At 45.3% G+C, this 22,819-nt stretch overlaps 1 protein-coding gene across 2 annotated transcripts in view; it reads right to left on the reverse strand.

Annotated features, from left to right (window-relative positions):
- Positions 1-22,544, reverse strand: part of JAZF1 (JAZF zinc finger 1) — a 125,138-nt gene extending 102,594 nt beyond the window's left edge. The window contains exon 1 of one of the 2 annotated variants that reach the window (XM_053359791.1): positions 22,101-22,544. In XM_053359791.1, the coding sequence (XP_053215766.1) occupies positions 22,101-22,215 (115 nt within the window). In that variant the 5' untranslated portion in view covers positions 22,216-22,544. The remainder of the gene's footprint in view (positions 1-22,100) is intronic. The other variant, XM_053359790.1, reaches the window with a different exon arrangement.
- Positions 22,545-22,819: the final 275 nt, after the last annotated feature.

A 22,819-nucleotide genomic window follows, 5' to 3' on the forward strand; every position in this document is an offset into this window, starting at 1 on the left:
TCCGCAGCTCGCCCCGTGCTTCGGGCTGCAGGCTGCTGCCCACAAGCCTTGTGCACCCGGCGGGACCTCCCGCCAGGCGCGCGAGGCTTGCAGATAGCTTCCTGAAGCCTGGAGAGTGAGAGGGGTCGGTGCGCACCGATGCCTCTCGCTCTCCAGGCTTAAGCGAAAGCCTGCATTCGCCCCATAGGACGCACACACATTTCCCCTTCATTTTTGGAGGAGGAAAAGTGTGTCCTATAGGGCGAAAAATACGGTATATAAAATACATTTTAGGGTTTTAAATCAATAGCTAAATAGTGGATCTTATTCTGATTGCCCCAGCTAAAAACCTTGCAGCCTTTGCCATCACCTGCTCATCTTGATCTGCCAAGAGAAAGGACACTGTGGCAGTGGTTGGGCGACCCAGAATGGACAATAAAAGAGGGGTGATAACCTCATTCCTCAAGTCTTTATAAAGAGTGCAAGCCAGAAGGGTGTGCGCCACTGATTTGGTACTGCCATCTCCACAGGGACATAAGCGTTTTTCATGTGGAGTCTGTTGGAATCGTCCTCAAGTACACATGAGGGCAATACATTCAATCTTGCGAGAGTAAAAGCACATCTATATTTTAGAATTGCTAGGTTATGCAGATAGGGTGCCAGAGTGTTGAAATGGGAAGGTGGAAAATAGTTATGCCATGGGCAAAATTTCCTTATTGTGGCCAAGTTGTTCTGATGCTCGATATCATTTAGGTTATTAGATGTTACTAGGAAATAAAGGCAGTGAGAGATTTTACTTTCTTGGGCTCCATGATCACAGCAGATGGTGACAGCAGCCACGAAATTAAAAGACGCCTGCTTCTTGGGAGAAAAGCTATGACAAACCTAGACAGCATCTTAAAAAGCAGAGACGTCACCTTGCCAACAAAGGTCCGTATAGTTAAAGCTATGGTTTTCCCAGTAGTGATGTATGGAAGTGAGAGCTGGACCATCAAGAAGGCTGATCGCCGAAGAATTGATGCTTTTGAATTATGGTAAGGAGACTCTTGAGAGTCCCATGGACTGCAAGAAGATCAAACCTATCCATTCTTAAGGAAATCAGCCCAGAGTGCTCACTGGAAGGACAGATCCTGAAGCTGAGGCTCCAATACTTTCTTTGGCCACCTCATGAGAAGAGAAGGCTCCCTGGAAAAGACCCGGATGTTGGAAAAGATGGAGAGCACAAGGAGAAGGGGACGACAGAGGACGAGATGGTTGGACAGTGTTCTCGAAGCTACCAGCATGAGTTTGACCAAACTGCAGGAGGCAGTGGAAGACAGAAGTGCCTGGCGTGCTCTGGTCCATGGGGTCACGAAGAGTCGGACACGACTAAATGACTGAACAACAACAACAGGAAATAAAGACAGAGGGCAAAGCCTCACATGTTTAAAGGAATCTGTGAAACCAGCTAGCCTCTTTACGATAGATTGTTGTTTCCACAGAATCATAGAATTGTAGAGTTGGAAGGGACCACGAGGACCATCTAGTCCAACCCCCGCAATGCAGGAATATTTCAATGTGGGACTCAGAGCGACAACCCTGAGATTGAGAGTCTCATGCTCTACTGACTGAGCTATCCCAATTGTCATATACTGAGATGCCCACAATATCTGTTGTTGATCTACAAAGCCAGTTAGAAATTTATTTAGAGGCTAGAGCCACCTCCTTAATGACTCTGCACTTACATGTTAAAAGTGCTAGGTAGGTCGTACTAGATGTGGTACTGGAAAAACAGGAATTAATTTGAAGATATTTGTTGGGGAATAAAAGACAGGATATCTCTCTGCTGCAGATTTCCAAAGAGGTCTGATCAGAGATGCTCTAGAGGGCGCTGTTGATCTGCGCCCAAATGCAGGGATCATGACAACAGGTGATGCAAGAACACAGGAATATTGAAATGTGGTTGCAAATTCTGCTTCACGCATGGCCAATAACCCCCCCCCTCAAAATAAAGCATCTAAAATTTTGTTTCTGCAGAAGTGGTGCTTGAAAGCACTTTAAGTGACACATGTGAAATGAATAGAAGACGTTTCACTTACAATGTTACCATGCACTTTAAGGATAATTTAACTAGTTTGAGGAAATTGCTACATTTATATGCAGCCACAGGAATAATGGACTTCAAAACGCATTGCCTCTCTTGTAAACTGGAGCCATTACTCTCTTTAATTAGCATTTTTGCCAGATGATCTCTGAAAACTGGCAAGCTGTGTAATTCTGTAAAAAGTTCAAATCAACACATGACCATCGTAAGATATTAAAAATATCAAAATATTCCCTTTTCACATTTGTATGAATCAAATGCAATTATGAATCTAATTATAATGTAAGATGAGAGGAAAATAAGATAGAACCAGTGGCCTGAATAGTCAGCAAAAAGTAGTATTCAGCTGAATGCTAAAGCAGCTGCTGATAGACCCTCTGAATGGAGACTGATAATCCAAACATTAGTCACTAAACAGCGAATGTGCAATTATGTTGCCAAAAGTTAGATTTTTAACAAATCATAATTCTAAAGATAAAACAGCAGATGCAAGTAAGTTGCTCTAACGATTATGTTCAAATTCATTATCAGTGTATGTCTTAATAATGCAGCCCCAGAGAATTAATATACAAACATAATTTTCTTCATTTTTTCTTTGCTTCAAATCTGCCTTGACAGCAGAGAAAGCACAAATCTAGAAAGATATATTTATTTCGAAAGATATATTTCTAAATAAATCTAGAAAGATATATTTATCATGGTTTACAGGGGGAACCGGCAAGCGACCTATTAAATAAAAAGATGGTAGATAATTGTAAAACCAAAATATGGAACATCAGCTGGTTTCCTAGCAACAGCTGAACTTAAGATTCTAGTCAATCAGATGTAAATTTCACTGTGCTATCCCTCAAATGCTGATTATAGCAGCCCCCTTGAGATGCAAATTTTATGGGTAAATTAAATGTAAATGTTGACAATGTTGATATGAAAATCTGCTGATTAGCATAATTTGCATGTCTTGAGCTACAGTATTAAAGACTACTACCAGACAAGAGCAAATGCAAACTGTAAAGTCATTCTCATATGTACTTTCTTGAACACTGCAATGAAAACAATGCACCAATATTTGCAAAGAGAGAGAGAAGAAACTGATTCCTTCAGAAATCCAAATTGTTTTACTTTGTCAATAAAGTGCTGAATTTACTCTACTTTTAATAACAAGCTGGTCCACACAACATGGTAAGCCAAACTAGAGCTTAGCAATACCTTTTGCCAATATGTCAACTTCCAGAAAGGTACTTGCAGCCACTTTGCTCCCCCCAGGCCTTTTCGATTGCTATTGTCAAAGAGCCAGATGGCAGTAATTCACACTGTTCCAAGTTGGAGTTAACTCTTTATTAGCAAAACATGATATCCACAGACTTGGCTTAGTGTCAGGCCTAATAAGCACAGCTGCTATCCCCAGTAAGCCTTGCCCTATGAATTATAGTGGTATCTCTAGTTACGAACTTAATTCATTCCGGAGGTCCGTTCTTAACCTGAAACTGTTCTTAACTAGAGGCGTGCTTTCGCTAATGGGGGCCTCTTGCTGCCGCTGCACCGCCGATTTCCGTTCTCATCCTGGGGCAAAGTTCTCAACTTGAGGTAACTCCTCCAGGTTAGCGGAGTTTATAACCTGAAGCGTTTTTAACCTGAGGCGTTTGTAACTCAAGGTACCACTGTAGTTGCCAAGACTGAAAGCTCCCGCCTTCCCACAGTTGTCCATGTTCCCGCCTCTCCAGGGCTTTCCCCCAAGCAATAATAATAATAATAATAATAATAATAATAATAATAATAATAATAATAATAATATATTATTTATACCCCGCCCATCTGGCTGGGTTTCCCCAGCCACTCTGCGCGGCTTCCAACAGAACACTAAAATACAATAACCTATTAAACATTAAAATCTTCCCTAAACAGGGCTGCCTTCAGATGTCTTCTAAAAGTTTGGTAGTTATTTTTCTCTTTGACATCTGGTGGGAGGGCGTTCCACAGGGCGGGTGCCACTACCAAGAAGGCCCGAGGCCTGGTTCCCTGTAACTTGGCTTCTCATAGCGAGGGAACTGCCAGAAGGCCCTCGGGTCTGGACCTCAGTGTCCAGGCAGAACGATGGAGGTGGAGACGCTCCTTCAAGTATACTGGACCGAAGCCGTTTAGGGCTTTAAAGGTCAGCACCAACACTTTGAATTGTGCTTGGAAACGTACTGGGCAATCAGAGACTGTGCCTGTGGTGCAGCCAACCTCTCCTCCACTCTTCTTCTGGTTCTGGGAGAGAAGCAGGGAAAGGGAGCTTGTCGCAGCAGGAGGGGGAGATACCCAGGACTCTTCACCAGCCTGACTCTTCTCTGCCTTGTGCCCCCTGCCTCCCACTCTTCTGCTTCAGTTTCTACCTCTGATTCTGGACTTCTCTCTGCCACTGACTATCCCAGCTCACTAAGCCCTGTTACCTCCTCACCTTCCAACACCTCCTCTTTCCAGTCTTCTCCTTCTGACCACTCATCATTGTCTGACCACTAGTCCCTGGGCTCTTAATCTTCTTCCCTTGGTGGTTCCCCAGCTGGTTCCTTCCACCATTCCTGTGCGTCCAACCAGTCCATGACAGCTACGCACAGCTAAGCCAAGGTTGGTGGTGGTTTGGGGGTGCTAGGAGAGCCTCAGGCACAAACAGATCCAAGAGATGCTCAGTTGCCTGCTGCGCCTCTGCTGTCCACCAGAAAGCCTTCTTCCCCTTTAAGCATTCAGTGAGAAATGCAGTTACTCATGAGTAGAACAAACTTTGGCTACAGCTCATGGTTAGTAAGGCTAGAGCTTAGCCTCAAGTCCCAGTTTGGATGGGACACCAAGTCACATCTTAGCGTGGCTCTTTCTAGAATTTGTCCTACAAGACCAGGAGAATACAGTGGTACCTTGGGTTACATACGCTTCAGGTTACATACGCTTCAGGTTACAGACTCCGCTAACCCAAAAATAGTACCTCGGTTTAAGAACTTTGCTTCAGGATGAGAACAGAAATTGTGCAGTGGTGGTGCAGCAGCAGTGGGAGGCCCCATTAGCTAAAGTGGTGCTTTAGGTTAAGAAGAGTTTCAGGTTAAGAACGGACCACCGGAATGAATTAAATACTTAACCCAAAGTACCACTGTAAAAGGGGAAAAGGTAAAGGATCTCTGGATGGTTAAGTACAGTCAAAGGCAACTATTGGGTTGCGCCGTTCATCTGGTTTCAGGCTGAGGGAGCCGGCGTTTGTCCACAGACAGTTTTTCCGGGTCATGTGGCCAGCATGATTAAACCGCTTCTGGTGCAATGGAACACCGTGACAGAAACCAGAGCTCATGGAAATGCCATTTACCTTCCCGCTGCAGTGGTACCTATTTATCTACTTGCACTGGCATACTTTCAAACTGCTAGGTTGGCAGGAGCTGGGACAGAGGAACAGGAGTTCACCCCGTCGCGGGGATTCGAACCACCGACCTTCTGATCGGCAAGCCCAAGAGGCTCAGTGGTTTAGACCACAGCGTCACCTGCGTCCCAATGACAAATGACCAGGTAGCCCTCAGTCATGTTGTATACTACCTTGAGAACATCCTTTTGTGCGTACATGCACGCTAAGCCAAACCATGGCTTAGCATGAACATTCTAGTGCGCAGGCTCCCAGGAAGGAGATTGTGTGCGCTTAGCTCATTTCCAGTCATTTTCCTTCTGAATCATGCTAAACCAAACCATGGCTTGGCATAGTGCAGGAGTGTGGTGGAACCTCCCCATTTGGCTCACAATGTCATTTCGTCCAATCCATGCCCATCTTTCCTACACCTAATATATGACATTCTGCTTGTCAAACCACCTGTCAAACCTGGTCTGCAGGGACGCAGGGCAGAAGGATTCAGTCCCCGTGCCCTGCAGTTTAGTGTGTAATCTGAACCCTGCTCTTGGTTTAGCTCTGTCGCAATTAAGCAGAAGCTGTAACCAAAGTTTGTCCTAGGAAGGCCCCTGAAGCTTTGCAGCCTGCTGTACTAGCCGACAGGAAACTTCCAAAAACTCTTCAAAGGCCTCTTCCACATGTCATATTCATGCCTGTTTGGTTAACCGGCATGCAAAACGGGTTCCATCTACGTAATTTAACTCCAATCCCTTCCTTTGTGTTGCCAAGCTATCTGATGCAAGTACAACGTCAATGGGACTGTGTAGCCCTAATTCATTCCAACTCTGGTGTGCGCAGCCCCACTCTGGGCACAGCTCCAGGAGCAACTGAATGAAATTCAAGGCATCAAGCCATATGAGCCTTCTAAAACTTTTCAGCGTTCAACCAAGGAAAATGCTGCTCCACCCAAATCACCTTTTTAAAGAAAGTAACAAACAAAAGACAAGCAACTCCTCACTGAATCGAAATAAGTTTACATGTTGAGGCCTGAAGTGCTGCCATGAAGGTTTCAAGGACCATTTCCAACTACAGTGGTACCTTGGTTCTCAAACTTAATCCGTTCTGGAAGTCCATTCCAAAACCAAAACGTTCCAAAACCAAGGCATGCTTTCCCATAGACAGTAATGCAAAATGGATTAATCTGTTCCAGATTTTTAAAAACAACCCCTAAAACAGCAATTTAACATGAATTTTACTATTTAACGAGACAATTGATCCATAAAATGAAAGCAATAATGTACTGCAGTCACATAATCAATCACTCAATCAGTAGCTGAACTGGGTTCCACACAGTCACAAAAACAAAACAAAAAGGAGCTGCATAAACAAAAACACAAAATAAATAGCAAAAACAAACAGACCTCAGCATAACACTCAAATCGGAAGCAGGACACTCAAAACGGAGCATGTTCAGCTTCCAAAAAAAGTTCGCAAACTGGAACACTTACTTCCGGGTTTGCAGTGTTTGGGTTCCAAGTTGTTTGAGTACCAGGGCATTTCAGAACCAAGGTACCACTGTATAATGCTTGTGATGAAAGTAATAGTATAATAACCTTGAGACAGTGATTCAGTGTGACTGTGTAGGTGTGACTCAGCCCATAGCTTGGCTAGTTAATCAAAGAGAATGCAATTTTGTACTATATTCTGTTCATACAAAAAAATTAAATCTTCATATCTGTATATTTAGTTACTGTACCATCCATACAAAGTTAAGCATACAAAGTTTAAAATGTTTCCAAACTAGGTGTTCATTCTGGAATTGTCACACTTCGTTCCCTATTTATTGGGCATCTACACGGCACTCTCCTAAGTTTTGTCCGAACTGCTTTTGCTTTGCTTTGCTTTTTTCAGATTGCAGAAAACATTACTCCCACCCCCGCCCCGCCGATAGTAGAAAATGTGATGGTTTGGAAGCCAGAGAAAGGTAGATCAGGATCTCTGGGCAATTTTTCAGTAGATCCGAAATAGCTTTTGATTTCCTATTGTTTAACAACAACAACAAAAATAGGCTGATGAAATAACTGCCCCATCATTCTGCCCCATGTGGATTACATTTTGTGATAATGGCCTGCAATCAGTGCTTTTTATCTGGGGGAATGCAGGAATGAACATTTTGTGAGTCTAATGGGAGAAGAAACTAAAAAACGATTTTTTTTAGTTTCTTCTCTAGCACAGTGAATCGTCAGTTCCGTTGCTGCCCCTAACGGCAGCCTCATTTCCTGTCATGGTGTTTCCTGAGTCTCAGACGGAAGTGAGCATTTAATGTGTGAAGTAGGAGTTGGAATCTAGCATAGTTATTGGTCAGTTTTGTTGTATTTACTGTATTTATTTTCCCAATTTGAACTATAAAATAGTGGTTTTCTTGAGTCAAAATGAGAGTAAACTTTTTTTTAAAGTAGCATAAAAGTAGCTAACCTTCATTAAATTGTGTTCCTTAGCTTATAAAGTAGTTTTATAAACAAGCAAACAAACGAGCCGGAAAGCTAAATATTATGGCTCACCTCACCTGCCCACATATTTTGGCAGTTTAAAGTATTTCGCTTCCCAATCGCTGAAAAGCAGCAGCTGCCAGACTTCACTGCTGAGGAAAGAAAATGAAATTTCTATAGGATGAGAAATTGTGTCACAGAATATTTTCCAAGAAGCTACCTAAGGGAAGCATTATTCCAAAGACAGGTAACAGTTCTACAACAAGTTATGTGCAATATTAAATAGGTTTCGCCTCTATGGCCAAAAAAAGGGAACAAACTGATTCTTAACTCTCAGCAAATAATTTATTTGCTGATTTGAGGCACAGTTCCCAACACCAGCCTCTAAACAGCTTTTACAGGAGGCCAAATTCCCTAAAGTTTTACCACCAGCCAAATTCACTCAAAACGCAGTCCAGCTACTGGGGACAATCTGCCTCTGAGCTCCTTTGGTTATACTTTTTGGCTCATGGGGCAGTTTAGCCGATTTTTAAAAACTTGCTTGTGTAAGGTTCAGTGCTATTTTTCTACAAAAAGAGGTGCCAGAACTCACCATGAACATCTCCCTCGTTCTCTTGGGATGGCAATGGTGCCTACCTGAGAGGTGCAGGAACTGAGTTCCGGCAAGTTCCGGATGAAAAATAATCCCTGGTGTGGTTCTTCTGTTAAGACCTTTACCCAAGGCAAATCTCTAAGTCTAACGCAGCCACCAGCTCCCTTCTTCTAATTTTTCACGTGTGAAGCCTTCTTAACACACTGGAACTAGATAACTTCATATTCAGGCCTCAGCTGCCCACTTTTACCTCAGTTTCTTCAACTCTTTGCCCCACACCTCACCGCATCAACTGACTTTCCCAACTGACAGTCAACAACCATTCGGAGTCTGTTGCTTCCCAAACTGATCCAAATGTGTTTACCTGAGCCAGGCCCCACCTACAAATATGAAAAGCCATCGTTCATCTTCTCCACCTTTCAGAAAGAACCTGTGGTCAAACAGCTATTGCTAAACACAGTAGCATTTCTCCACAGGGGGCTTCTGGGGGCTGACATTTTTTCCTCTGAAGTCCCAACCAGAGGAAGGTTCCATTAACACATACTGTTGTACCCAAGGGAGAAGAAAAACATGGACTACCAAGTGCAGCTACAAGGAGGAGTTTCAGAGGTGGACCATAAATGTGTCCCCCCCCCCCACGTTGACTTACTCCTTCCAAAATTTCCTGAGGGTTGTCCTCCATTTCACCCACCCACCCAAAATGTGAGTCATACATTCCAATATGAGAACATTCAGTTCAGTGCTAATATAAATTCTTAAATATGGTTCCCCCATTTAATCAAAATAAATGCAGCAGGGGAAGCCATAGGTCAGTGGAAAAGTTCACAGGTTCAAACCACAACATCTCAGGTATGGCTGGGAAAGATTTCTCTCGGAAACTCTGCACAAGCTCTGCTGTTAGTGTAGACTTCAGTGAGCTAGGACTAATGGTCAGACTTTACAAAGTAACTTATTATATTAAGCTGCTTTGGGTTATTGGAAAAGCTTTCTGAGATATTTATACTGTAAGAAAAATATATACGTTAAACACGCTTAATGTTCAATTTCAAGCATCAGACTCCCCCCCCAAAAAAAAATATTACTGGTTGTAAAGATGAGTCTATTTTAAACCTGTCCTGTTTCTATTTTTAAAACATTCTGCTTATTGTTTAAGCGGTAGGCATATGATACTAGGCAGTTTTCAAAGGAGAAGTGAAACAGATTGAAAGAAGTCAACAAGCTCAAGGAACCCTTAGGTTTCACCTGTGGTGAATTACAATGACAACAACTGAATGACGCTGTTCAAACAGATTTGCATGTGCGTGCATTGCATGTTATTATATTTACTATATCTTTTATTACATGTTTACAAAATCAGAACTGCTCCTTAACATGCTGAGTTTGCAATCTTACATTAAGAGTTTTCACCCTATACTTAAAGCACACAATTCAGCAATGAAATAAATTGTGTATCAGTCAATGAAGGTTCAGTTATCCAAGGCTGAAATTATTATGGCTCATCAAGTGGCTGTCTGTTTTAAGCTGCTGTTTCAGCATTCTGTAAGAAGAGCTCCAAAACAGCTATTATTTCAAGCATTCACTTATATATATTTCAGTTGTATTAGCCTCTTTATTTCAGAAAGCCAAGAAGGGCTTAAATGGGACTCCTAGAAGGTCTGCCATCCAGCTGAGCCCTGCTTAACCTCACTGAGAAAGGAGCACTGAGTGCCCTCAGATTAATCTCTAGATCAAAATATGGATGGAGAGAATAATGGTCATTCTCACAGAATATGGCACTCACATTTAGAACATACGGTAATTCAAATATAAACAGGAACTAAGACGGCGAAGCTAACTAACATATGAGGCAACCATTAAAGGAAGTATCTGGCAGGCAGGTCCAGTTAAAAAGTAGACAAGAGATTCCACTAAAATCTGAACAATTAGCAATAAATCCTAAAAGTGACAGATTATTCAACAACAATGAAACAAGGTTGTTTCTCAGTTTAGTAAGGAAATCTATGGAAATTCCCAAAGATTAGAGGAGCGGGGGGGGGGCTCAACATTGATCTTAATGTACTTATTCAAGCTCTTGCTAGAGAAAGTTTAATCCTGTTTTTGAATCCCTCTAACCTATTACAATGATAGCAGGAAGAAGCAATGATGTTTCTGGCAACAGAGTGCCCCACAGAGACCTGCCAAATGTAGCAATTCAGATATGGTTTCCTGCTCCTATGCCTCTCTTACCACATCTACAATGGCTAAACAGAGAGTGTGGGAAGCCCACATTTCTACAGCAAAAGGAAATATTATGACTTCTGAGCTGATATTCAGAGGAAATGTCATTTAGATAGTCAAGAATGTGCAAAAATTGGCACGCCTGCATCATTATGGCAAAAGGCCTCTGAGTTAAGAATATATCTGAATCTCTGAAGTCACATTTTGTAACAGCAAAGGGTTATAGGAAGAGGACAGACATTATAATGGTAAAAAGGTAAAGGACCCCTGGATGGTTAAAGGCGACTATGCGGTTGTGGCACTCATCTCGCTTTCAGGCTGAGGGAGCCAACGTTTGTTCACAGACAACTTTCCAGGTCATGTGGCCAGCATGATTAAACCACTTCTGGCACAACAGGACACCATGACGGAAACCAGAGCACACAGAAACACTGCTTACCTTCCTATACCTATTTATCTACTTGCACTGGCATGCTTTCGAACTGCTAGGTTGACAGAAGCTGGGACAGAGCAATGGGAGCTCACTTCGCCACAAGGATTTGAACCACCGACCTTCTGATCGGCAAGCCCAAGCGGCTCAGTGGTTTAGACCACAGCGCCACCCGCGTCCCATTATACAACATTACAAGACACAGATGCAAAGCAGGCAGGGTCGGGGGGACTAGTCTGAGGAACTGCTTCCTAATACAGGTAGGCAGCCGTGTTGGTCTGGCGCAGTCGAAATAAATAAATAAATTGTCCAGTAGCACTTTAGAGACCAGCTAAATTTGTTCTGGGAATAAGCTTTCGTGTGCATGCACCCTTCTTCAGATACAGTACACTGAAACAGAAGCACCAGACCCTTATATATAGTGGCAGGATGGGGTGGGGTTTTTCTCAGAAAGGTAGTAGGAGACGGGTGATTGACTCAGTGGGTATGGTAAACCTGTTGACGACTTCAATTAGTCCTACAGGAAAAAGCACCTTGCCTCCCAGTATATATAAGGGTCTGGTGACTTCTGTTTCAGTGTATCTGAAGAAGTGTGCATGCGCACGAAAGCTTATAACCAGAACAAACTTAGCTGGTCTCTAAGGAGCTACTGGACATTTTATTATTTTTATTTTGCTTCTTAATAGCAATTGAAAAGAATTTTGGCTAGACCTGGAGTGAAAAACAAGTGTATCTGGGAGTCTCATAGAGGCTGATAAGAGCCAAATACAGGGAGCAAACCAAGCAGCGTAGAAGGAGAAGGATAAACGAATATTTATGAAACACATCTTGGTATTGGGACTTAGGGTCTTCCAAAATGTGTGGGCTAACACTGGATTCACTTAAAGGGAAGAGTGAGGTTACGACCCCTGATTTGTGCAGGCCCAATAACATCAGGGTAGAAATGGGGAAGTTGTGAGGAAACAGTATTATTATGTGCAGCAGACGGAGGATGGATGAAGTGTTGCGTAGACGGATAGAGCAGCCACAAAGCCCTGAGATTAAATCAGCAAATCTCTAACACCAGTCAGGCCACTTCTGGAGCAGTTCCAGATACCACACGTAAGTACTGTAAAAATCTAGTGATGCAACTCTACAATTCTATGATTCTACGAAAAACAAATCAAATAGCAATAGGTTCAGGGAAGCAAAATGGAAGGTGGTCAGGGGTAAGGAAAACAAGTCCTATCAGAAAAGTTTGAAGGACCTGGGTTTGCTTAGCCTGGAGAAGAGAAGAGTGTGGAGCTGGGAGGGCATAATGCTACTCTTCAAACACTGGAAGAGCTATCACACAGAAGGAAAAGACTTGCTTTTTGATGCACAAAAGGGCAGGACTAGATCTAATGGGCTTAATTTACATGAGTTTTGCCTTTCGTTGAACACAAGGAGAAGCTTATTAGCAGTAAAAGTGATTCAACGATGGAACCAGTGCTTTTTTTTCAGGGGGTACATAGTACTGGCACTGTTATGTACTGAAGTTCTCACCCTGGGCCAGCAGGGGGAAACTGTAGATAGTTATGCAAATAAGGGATCGAAAGTGACGTTCAGTGATTGAATAGTTTTGGGAAATTGTTACAGTTACGTTGTACTGGAGCTCTATATAAGCAGGCTGACTGAACCCTTCAGTTCAGTTCTGTTCTGGCCTGTGAATAAACAAGAGCTGTTTGAAGAATCGCTGTGTCGTCTGATATGTTCACCCACAACTTAACAGGCACCTCTTTTTGTTGTTGTTAAAAAGCGTGGCACTTACTCTAACAACTTCATGGTGAGTACCGACACCTATTTTTCTAGAAAAAAGCACTGAATGGAGCCATTTATGCAAGGGAAGGTGAGCTCTCCCTTTCTGGATGCCTTTAAGCAAAGATTTGATGACCATCTGTTGGGGATGTTGTAGGACCAGATGGGCCACAAGGCCCTCTCCAACTCTGCAATAAGAATTCTAGGTTGGGAGAAGCAAGCACACAAAGTCTAAAATATTCAGGCATGTGCACATGTACAATTCCATAAACTTTTGAGAAATCCTAATAACCTCATCCCAACATTGCAAGGACTAAAGAAAAAGAAGAAGCTAGAATCAATGGAGATACATCAAGGCAAAGCAAGGATTTATTTGGGGAGGGGCAGATTTTATTGGTGGGGCAGAATCAAGTTATCTGTGATGCAATTGGTTAGTTAGTTAAGTATTTTTTATTTTTTTACTTGATGGGGGGGGATCTGTCTCCCCTGCACCCCCAGCTACATGCATGCTCTAGTAAAGGTAAAAGGTAAAGGACCCCTGGATGGTTAAGTCCAGTCGAATTTGACTATGGGGTGCAGTGCTCACCTCCGCTTTCAGGCCAAGAGAGCCGGCGTTTGTCCACAGACAGCTTTCTGGGTCATGTGGCCAGCAAGACTAAACCACTTCTGGCGCAACGGGACACCATGACGGAAACCAGAGCGCACGGAAACTCTGTTTATCTTCCCGCTGCAGTGGTACCTATTTATCTACTCACACTGGTGTGCTTTCGAACTGCTAGGTTGGCAGGAGCTGGGACAGAGCAACGGGAGCTCACCCCATTGCGGGGATTCAAACCACCAACCTTCTGATCAGCAAGTCCAAGAGGCTCAGTGGTTTAGACCACAGCACCACCCTAACAATGCTCTAGTATGAATTGCAAGCAGTGGCCTCATACCTACTGGGAAAGCCAGGGGTAGAGAAACGAGACCAAATAAATATGTGGAACGGAAAGCAAGATAGCAGGAACATCTACCTGTGAGCCCTTGGAAAGGTCTTGTGCAAAATTGCAGTAGCTTTCCAAAGTATTCTGTGCAGAGGGAAATAACAAGTATTCTTGTTATTTGTGGTGGGAGGAGATGTGGGAATGTGGGAAAGGGAAAAAGAGAACAAAGACATTATGTTTTTAAAATACACCTTTATATTATTGTGCTACTTGCAGAATTAACTGTCCTGAAAGTCTGGCAGGCACAGAAGAAGTGGAGCTACAAAACAACTTAAGTTAAACAAACACATTTTCTGCCCGCAGGCTCTTGAAAAGGTAAACTAAAACTAATTATAACATAGTTGTAATGACAGCTGTATGGACTTTTAACAGTGTAATCCTACACATTTCTATTAAGAATCATGTGCCATCGTTTTCAAGACGGCTTTCTCCCATGCAAATATTTATCGGGCTGAAGCTGAAGTAACCTCCTTTGCAAAACAGAATGCTTACGGCTCAAGGTCTATCTAAAGCTGAAATAATATTTCTAGTATGGCAATTGTGAGAAGAAAAAAGGATTGCCGTGTTTCATCGGAAAGCACAATACATTCTGACAATAGAGAACAGAAAAGAGCTGTTGGCAAAAGGTCAGAGATGTTAATGGAGATGAGAGACAAGTTCCAGGAATTGGTGGTGGCTGTGTTGGTCTGATCAAGATTCAGAAGGATTAAGTTAGCAAAGACTGGAAACCTGCTCCTGCAAATTTAGCACACAGTATCAATGCATCAGAGTATGTGGATCAGAGTATATACATGGAGTATGTGGATCATGCATACCACTGCCCTCTACTGTGTGTAATCAAAATAGCAACGATTCTATTTATTGGAAAGAGCCAATAACTGTATTTATTCAAACTAACATTTTGCAAAGCGACATTTTGCTTTAGCTAAAATAGCAGAGGGACCACTATTGCAAGCAATATAAAAGGGTAAAGGCAATCAAATTCATTTCTTTTAAAAGCGGATCTAGAATGAGAAGACCAAAAAAAAAAAACCCAAAAAACTGGGGGTGGGAAGAGAAAGGTGTACTTGCCCTGCAGAAATCATTAAGAGAGAAAGACTATATCTCAAACTATTTCCCTTAAGTTTGGTTTTTACTGTACATACAGTAGTTATCTCCTGACTGCAAATGGGACCCCTGTCATTATGGAACAAAGATGTTCTTTCTGCCTGGAACTCATCCGAAGAAAACCATCTAGAAGGATTTATCTCTGTGCACAATGACTGCAACGTATCTGCTATTGGTATCAATAGGAATTAGGTAAAGGCAAAGGGACCCCTAACCATTAGGTCCAGTAGTGACCGACTCTGGGGTTGCGGCACTCATCTTGCTTTACTGGCTGAGGGAGCAGGCATACAGCTTCTGGGTCATGTGGCCAGCATGACTAAGCCACTTCTGGCGAACCAGAGCAGTGCACGGAAACGCCGTTTACCTTCCCGCCGGAGCGTTACCTATTTATCTACTTGCACTTTGACGTGTTTTTGAACTGCTAGGTTGGCAGGAGCTGGGACTGAGCAATGGGAACTCACCCCATCGCAGGGATTCAAACCGCCGACCTTCTGATCGGTTAAACCACAGAGCCACCCGCGTCCAACATAAATATGCCAATAGGACAAGTGATGATTTCTTTAACAGAATTTGCATACCACTTAATTGTAGAAAAAATAATCCAAGTGTTTTACATAAAACAACCAAAAAACAATACAGCAAAGGCACCTGCTCAATGCCAATGGGCAGGGAGTTCCACAGTATGGGTGTTACCACGCAAAAAAAGACTGATTGCTTACAAGTACAGAACAACCTTAGTTTGCCTACCCATGTTCTACAATGATTCCCTTGACCTAACACAACAAACCGTTTCCCCCAAATGTTGGACAAATGGAGAAATCATCCCAGGAAAACCACCCCAGCAAAACCTATGGAATAAAAATTTTCAGCACCTGCCATCATGCCAGCATATCTCACCAAGAATTCAAAACAAGCCATTTCTTATCCTTTCTACCCCAAATTTGGCATGGACCATCCTCAAGACATCTTACGATGACAAGCTTCAGTTTGTTGAACCATTTTCTATCTGTACAAAGCTGAACCCTCCTCCACCCACAATTTATCATTATAATGGCATAATGCAATTCAGCCAACTCGCCCTGAACATAGGGTCATAACTGGCTTATACCTAATCTAATAAAATCCTGGATTTAAAGTATGCCATTTATTTTTCAGCCCTGTTCCTTCCCCCTACCTGCATCTTACAATGAATACAGGTCAACACGATACCAGGGCTTTATGGACTTGGGTTGTATTGGGAGACCTTAGTTGCTTTCAGCAGTCTATTCTCTCTTGTAGATTTCCTTAGTAGGCATCAAATCTCTCCAGAGAAAGGCACTACATTTTTTTTCTGATTAGTTGGCAAATGAATAATTGAAGAAGCAAATGGTTGAAATCACTTAAGATGCTTTTAGGCATCATGCTGCCAATATGGGACAAATTGACACAAGCCCTGATGTGGCTTCCCATGTGTATTGTAGTTCTCTCTTCTGTGGCGATCCTTCTTCCACTGTAATACATTGCACTGGTTTCTGAAGACATTAACTTTTCCATGTGATTTTGATGAAAAACAGAGAAATTGGTTCTCTCTCTCTCTTTCCTTTATGAATTCCATTTCACCCAGAGAAAACATCCCCATTTTTTTAATGGTTCTAGAGAGCACTTTAGAAATACAAGGACTTTTGCCATTTTGAGTCCTGTACAAACAGGACAAGAATCTTTCAAGAACCAAAGCATCTGCTCATTTATAATTATATGCATAATAAACTTAATACGGGCCCAGTTCTAGCCTGCCTTCTCGACTTCCAGGTAACTTTTGCACCTGCACACCTGCTAAAGTATCACTCCTCAAAATCCTCTGTTCAGTTATGCTTGGACTACTGCAATGCACTCTACGTGGGGCTGCTGTTGAAGGTGACCCGGAAACGACAACTAATCCAAAATGCGGCAGCAAGACTGGTGACTGGGAGTGGCCGCCGAGACCATATAACACCGGTCCTGAAAGACCTACATTGGCTCCCAGTACATTTCCAAGCACAATTCAAAGTGTTGGTGCTGACCTTTAAAGCCCTAAACGGCCTCAGCCCAGTATACCTGAAGGAGCATCTCCACCTCCATCGTTCAGCCCGGACACTGAGGTCCAGCACTGATGGCCTTCTGGAGGTTCCCTCCCTGCGAGAAGCAAGGTAACAAGGAACCAGGCAGAGGGCAGTGGCGCCCACCCTGTGGAACGCCCTCTCATCAGATGTCAAGGAAATAAACAACTACCTGACTTTTAGAAAACATCTGAAGGCAGCTCTGTTTAGGGAAGTTTTTAATGTTTGATGCTTTATCATGTTTTTCATATTCTGTGGGGAGCCACCCAGAGTGGCTGCGAAGGCCCAGCGCCCAGCCAGATGGGCGGGGTATAAGTAATAAATTGTTGTTGTTGTTGTTGTTGTTAAGATCTGGTGACTTCCCATGGTTGAAAACATCTCCTTGGACTTTTATCCATCAAGAATGTGATAGCCAGACTAAATTCAAGGTGTTATCATTGTTATAGAAAGCCCTTAACAGCATGGGACCAGTTTACTAACCCTATATATGCTCACTCAACAACAGTGATCCATGGAATTGGCATATAACTAATTAATTAATATACTGCCCTATACCTGGAGGTCTCAGGGTGGTTCCCAAAACAAGATCAACATATAAAACCACAATATATATAATCAAAATAAAAACAACAACCCAGTAACACCTGACCCCCCAAAAGAACCACATTTTAAAAGGGAATAGGATGTCAATCAAATTAACCAAAGGCCTGGTTAAAAAGGAATGTTTTGCTTGGTCCCTAAAGGTGCATAATGAAGGCACCAGGCAAACATCTCTGGGAAGAGCATTACACAGATGGGGAGCCACTGCAGAGAAGGCCCTTTCTCGTGTTGCCACCCTCCAGACCTCTTGAGGAGGCAGCACATGAAGAAGAGCCTCTGAAGATGATCTCAGAGTCCGGGTAGGTTCATATGGAAAGAAGCAGTCCTTGACGTATTGCAGTCCTGAGCCATTTAAGGCTTTATGGGTCAAAACCAGCATTTGAATTGGGCCCGGAAACTAATTGGTAGCCAGTGCAATCGGACCAGGGCCGGTGTAATATGCTCAAAACATCTTGCTCAGGTGAGCAACCTGGCCGCTGAATTGTGCACTTTTACAAGTGCCACATAATGTTTGTTCCACATTTGTAATGAGCCAATATTTTAGTGTGGCAACTCCTATACCCTGGAACTCCCTGCCCATTAACAGGCAGCAGGGGCAGACTTTGGTCTTTCAAATTATCAGTGGGCAACCTGTGTAAGGCCAAAATTTGGCATACACACCCAACTTCTGTTCTGCTCAATTATCTGTGTCATAGTTGTGATGCCCTGCATGTAAATCACTTTCAGGTGCCTCATGGGAAGTGATTCATAAAAAAAGATGTGTTAGCATCACATTAGTTAGGCCTTAATAGGAACTCTCTCTCAGTCTCATGTCTGATAGGCAAGGATGCACCAGAGCTAAGCTTACAATATGTTGAGGAGAACCTGATGTTGCAATCAGATGTTTGCTCCCCAAACATTATGATGCTAAGTTGCACTGAGCAAAGCCATAGTTTTCACAAGCATGAAGATTGATCATGAAAGATAACCTTTGACTTAATCTTGAGAGAAGCTTAAATCTACTTTTACTGCAGCCTAAGGTTGTAATTATGAGCAGTGGATGAATTCTACCATGATGAGAGGATGCCATGATAGAGTGGTCGTGTTTAATGAGAAGGAATTTAAAACAGAACCATCAAACTGAATTGGAGCTTTCAGCACCCTGTAATGCAGGCTTAGGCAAACTCTGCCCTCCAGATGTTTTGGGACTACAACTCCCATCATCCCTGACCACTGGTCCTGTTAGCTAGGGAAGATGGGAGCTGTAGTCCCAAAACATCTGGAGGGCCGAGTGTGCCTATGTCTGCTGTTATGTGTAAGAAGATGACTTCTCAAAAGTAAAACATGGTAGCAATAAAAGAGATGCAAGAGGTTGAAGTCAGAATAAAGTTAGCTTCTCCTTGCTGCTAACCTGGTAGGGGAAGCAAACATATATTCCAGCAAGGTCAACCCTAACTGATGGGTGCTTGCATTCCTAACTCAACAATTCATTGCTAGATGAATTATGAATTCTCCAACTCAGGGTCATTGACATGTGGGAGGGACGCATCCTTTCTTTGATGGAATTTCTCACTTTGCTACAGTAAAGCAATCAGATTTTCTCTTAAGGGCTTATGGCCTGAAAATAATTATAAGCCTACCCAAATGTATTCTGTTGATAATACAGGAAGCATGAGTATTCACTGGGTATCACATGAGTTGCACTGATTCAACTTGCTGGCCATTTTTGAGTCAAATTTTACTGTATAGTAAAACATATTGCCTTACAATGGATCGTAGACAGCCCGACAGATTCACAATACCAGTACATCAATATAACACATTAGATTATTGGCCACTCCTATGCTGCCCTGGGAATGCGCACCAAATCACTGCATTAAAGGAGTAACAGTTATGCACTGGACTGGAAAAGGGTGAGGGAGTGAAAGAAAACCGGTGGAGGTGACAAGAAGCAGCAACAGAGGAGATGTGGGCTGGTACCAGTATCTAGCAGCCCCCCTGCCAGGTCATAGGCCTTAACAAGTGTCAAATGGTGCTGATTCCTGATATCATGTGAATACCACCAACTCTGAAACAAAATGTAACATGTAGAAACTACGAATAGCTGTGTTGGGAATGTTACACATTGCTGTAGACCTTAAACTTACGCTATTCCCAACTGCTTATAGAGGAAAATCCTCTGAAATCAATAGTTTTTCTCCATGATTGCATTCTGGCTTAGAGAAATGCCTCTCCTGGCTTGCATTCTTCTCTTTCCAGCGGGCTTATGCCAGTGACACATTTAGAAAGGGTTTTTTTTTTAAAAAAGTGGGCATGTACTTTTAAAAATCAAGAACGAATGGCTTCCTAAAGACTTTTCACTTCATCCTCCCCCTGCCCCACTCCAAGTTAGGGCTTTCCAGGAGTCATAAAACAGAACAGCATGTTCACCTCTCCCATTACAGAACAGCATGATGTGCCACTTAGTTACATTTTTACTCAACCACCACAGTCCAGACAATCAAAATATGCACACAGTGAAAGGCAAGGGCTTTTAGGCTCACAGTTCCAGCTCTTTCTTTTATCACCAACACTTTTCCATTGCACTTGTGTCACTTTTTATTTTATTTTTTCAAATTAAAGTGGTTTGCATACTCAGTCTGGAATAATGCATCTTCAGGCCAAAGGCAGTTTCCTGATCAGTCTGTTTTTACCCCACCACAAATTAACTGTCAACTACTATCACCCAGTGCAGGCAAATAAGCTATAGGCAATAGTCACCATAGCCTGAGCACCTGCATCTTTCGCTTACAATCCTGCAAGGGTTATAAAAAATGCAACCTTCTTGCAGGGGGTGCCAACTTGAAAGAAATATTGGGGGGACCAGGTGCGGCACATGCACACCATTTGAATGGCAATGCCCATCAACTTGGGGGGGCAACCCCCTCAAATATTTTATTGGTGGGGCCAAAGGGAGTTTTGCCCCTAGGAGTTTTGGCTCTTATGCCTTCTTGCAAGAAAACATACTTCCACATTCTTGCTTCATTCACCCGCTGCTGCCATTTACTCCTTGGCTCTCATCTGATTGCTCTCTGACACTCTGTGAGATTTCCTACTGATCATGTTTAAGCCGTGTGCGAAAGGTGGCCTGGAAAACCAAAACCAAACGGAAAGAAAGAAAGCCCAGACCCCAAACGCCCTGCAAGGTAAGAGCATTTTCTTTTCCTATCATCCTCCTAGTCAGCGTCCCGTCCTTCCCTGATTCCTTCTGAAGCCAGCCTTGGCACAGGGAGGCCCGGCTGCCGCGGGACTTGTTGAAAGCACTTGTTCGACACTCCAGGCAGGGAGGGGAAGCGAAATCCTACAGGTGACGGCGGCCCCGGATCCCAAGGCTGACCTGGCCGCGCCGCCACGCGCGATCTCCAGGAGAGGTCCTTGGCGGAGAGGCCCAGCTCGGCTCCCAGTGGAAGCAGCCGGGGAAAAGAGGCGAGGCTCCGCCCGGGCGACGGGGGCTCCTCCCCCCCCGGCGCCCCCCGCCCGGCGCCCCCTTGACGCAACCACGCCAGCCGGCAAGTCCCCCGGCGGAGCCCTCGTCCCTTCCCCTGCGGCAGCCACTTGACCTCCTTCACCAGCAACCCTTCCCTGCTGCCGGGGCCCTGCACGCCCTGTCCGTCCCTCCGGCCTGCCTGCCTGCCTCCCTGCCTGCGTGACGCGCCGCCTCCGCCGCGAGGCGCCTCGGGTGCAGTGAGCGAGGCCGGCCCGGGGTTGGCCCGCCAGAGAGGCAGGGCGAGAAAGCCAGCGAGCGAGCAGCCCGCGCGCGCGCGCCATCCTCCTCCTCGCCTCCACACCTAGCAACAGCGCTGACAGGACGCAGCCGCCGCCGCTGCAGCGGGAGGAGGAGGAAGCGGAATGGCCGCCTTGCCGGCGGCGGCGGCAGCGGCGGCGGCGGCTTCTCCCTCCCTCCCTCCCCACACAGCCCTGACAGCCAGAGCCGGGGCGGAAGCAGCAGGCGGCGTGCTGGACTCGTCCTCCTCCTCCTCCTCCCTCCGGGTCTCTAGGCGCGCCGCGGCTGCCAAGGCAAACTCCGGCGCCTTTGCAACAGCCCCGGGGCTGCACGCGCCACGCCAGCCACCCGGCGGCCGAGTACCTCAGGCACCCAACTCGCCAAGCAGCCGCCGCCGCCGCCGCCCCTCCCCGCACAACACACCCACCCTCGTGCCTGCCGCCCCTCACCCGCCGCCCCTGCCCTCCCATTCATCCCCGGCGGCAGCCTCGCCCGCCAGTCCCCCAGACGCTTCACCCCACACACCCGACGCCCCTCCCTCTCTCCCTCCACTCCGAGCCGCTCCCGCCCACCCGCCGTTCTAGCGTGGTTGGGGGTCTCTCTGGCCGCCGCCGCCGCCCCCTCCCACGCCCACGCGCCTGCCGGGGGTGGGTAGTTTGGGGGGGGAGCCCGACCCTCTCTCTCACCCACCGATATGGTTGTCCTCGATGTGCTCGATGAGCTCGGCCAGGGTTGGGAAGGGCAGCCCGCAGCCCCCGAAGCGGCAGGTATTGGAGAAGAAGGAGGCGGCGGCGATGCCTGTCATGGTGTTACATGGAGGTTTTCGCCCCTCTCCGCCCTGCGGTGCCTACTCTGCCAGGGCCGCCGCCGGCGGGAAAGGGAGAAACCGGACAGAGAGGAGAGGAGATGGGGAGAGAGAGAGAGAGAGGGAGGGAGAGAGGGAGGCTGGGGGTTGGGACGAGGAGGAGGTGGCGGCAGCGGCTGCAGCGTCGGGAGCGGCGGAGGGGAGGGACGGGCTGCTGGGTGGGGGGAGATGAGGCAGGCGCAGCTGGGAGGAGGGACCATTGCCGCACTGGAACAGCTGGGCAACCCCTGCCGTCGCCGCCTGACTCCGCAGCGGGAGCCAGAGACCCAGGCCACGCTCGGCGGAGGCGGGCAACCCACACGGCTCCTCGGCTCTGCCTGGGGAACCGGAGCGGCGGCGGCGAGGGGGGGGCGCTGCACAACAGTTGGGGGTGTGTCTTCTCCCCTCTCAACTTCGGAGGATCTTCCACCGCAACTTCTGAACGCCCCACAGATACGGCGGCACCGGGGATTGGGGGGGGGGGGTTGCGAGGGGGTGGGAGAAACCTCGAAGCTGCCCTCTGAAAAATCTGAACCTCGATCGAGTTGGAGCCAAGCCTCGTTTA

Source organism: Podarcis raffonei, chromosome 12, assembly GCF_027172205.1.
Source record: "Podarcis raffonei isolate rPodRaf1 chromosome 12, rPodRaf1.pri, whole genome shotgun sequence".
Taxonomy (NCBI): Eukaryota; Metazoa; Chordata; class Lepidosauria; order Squamata; family Lacertidae; genus Podarcis; species Podarcis raffonei.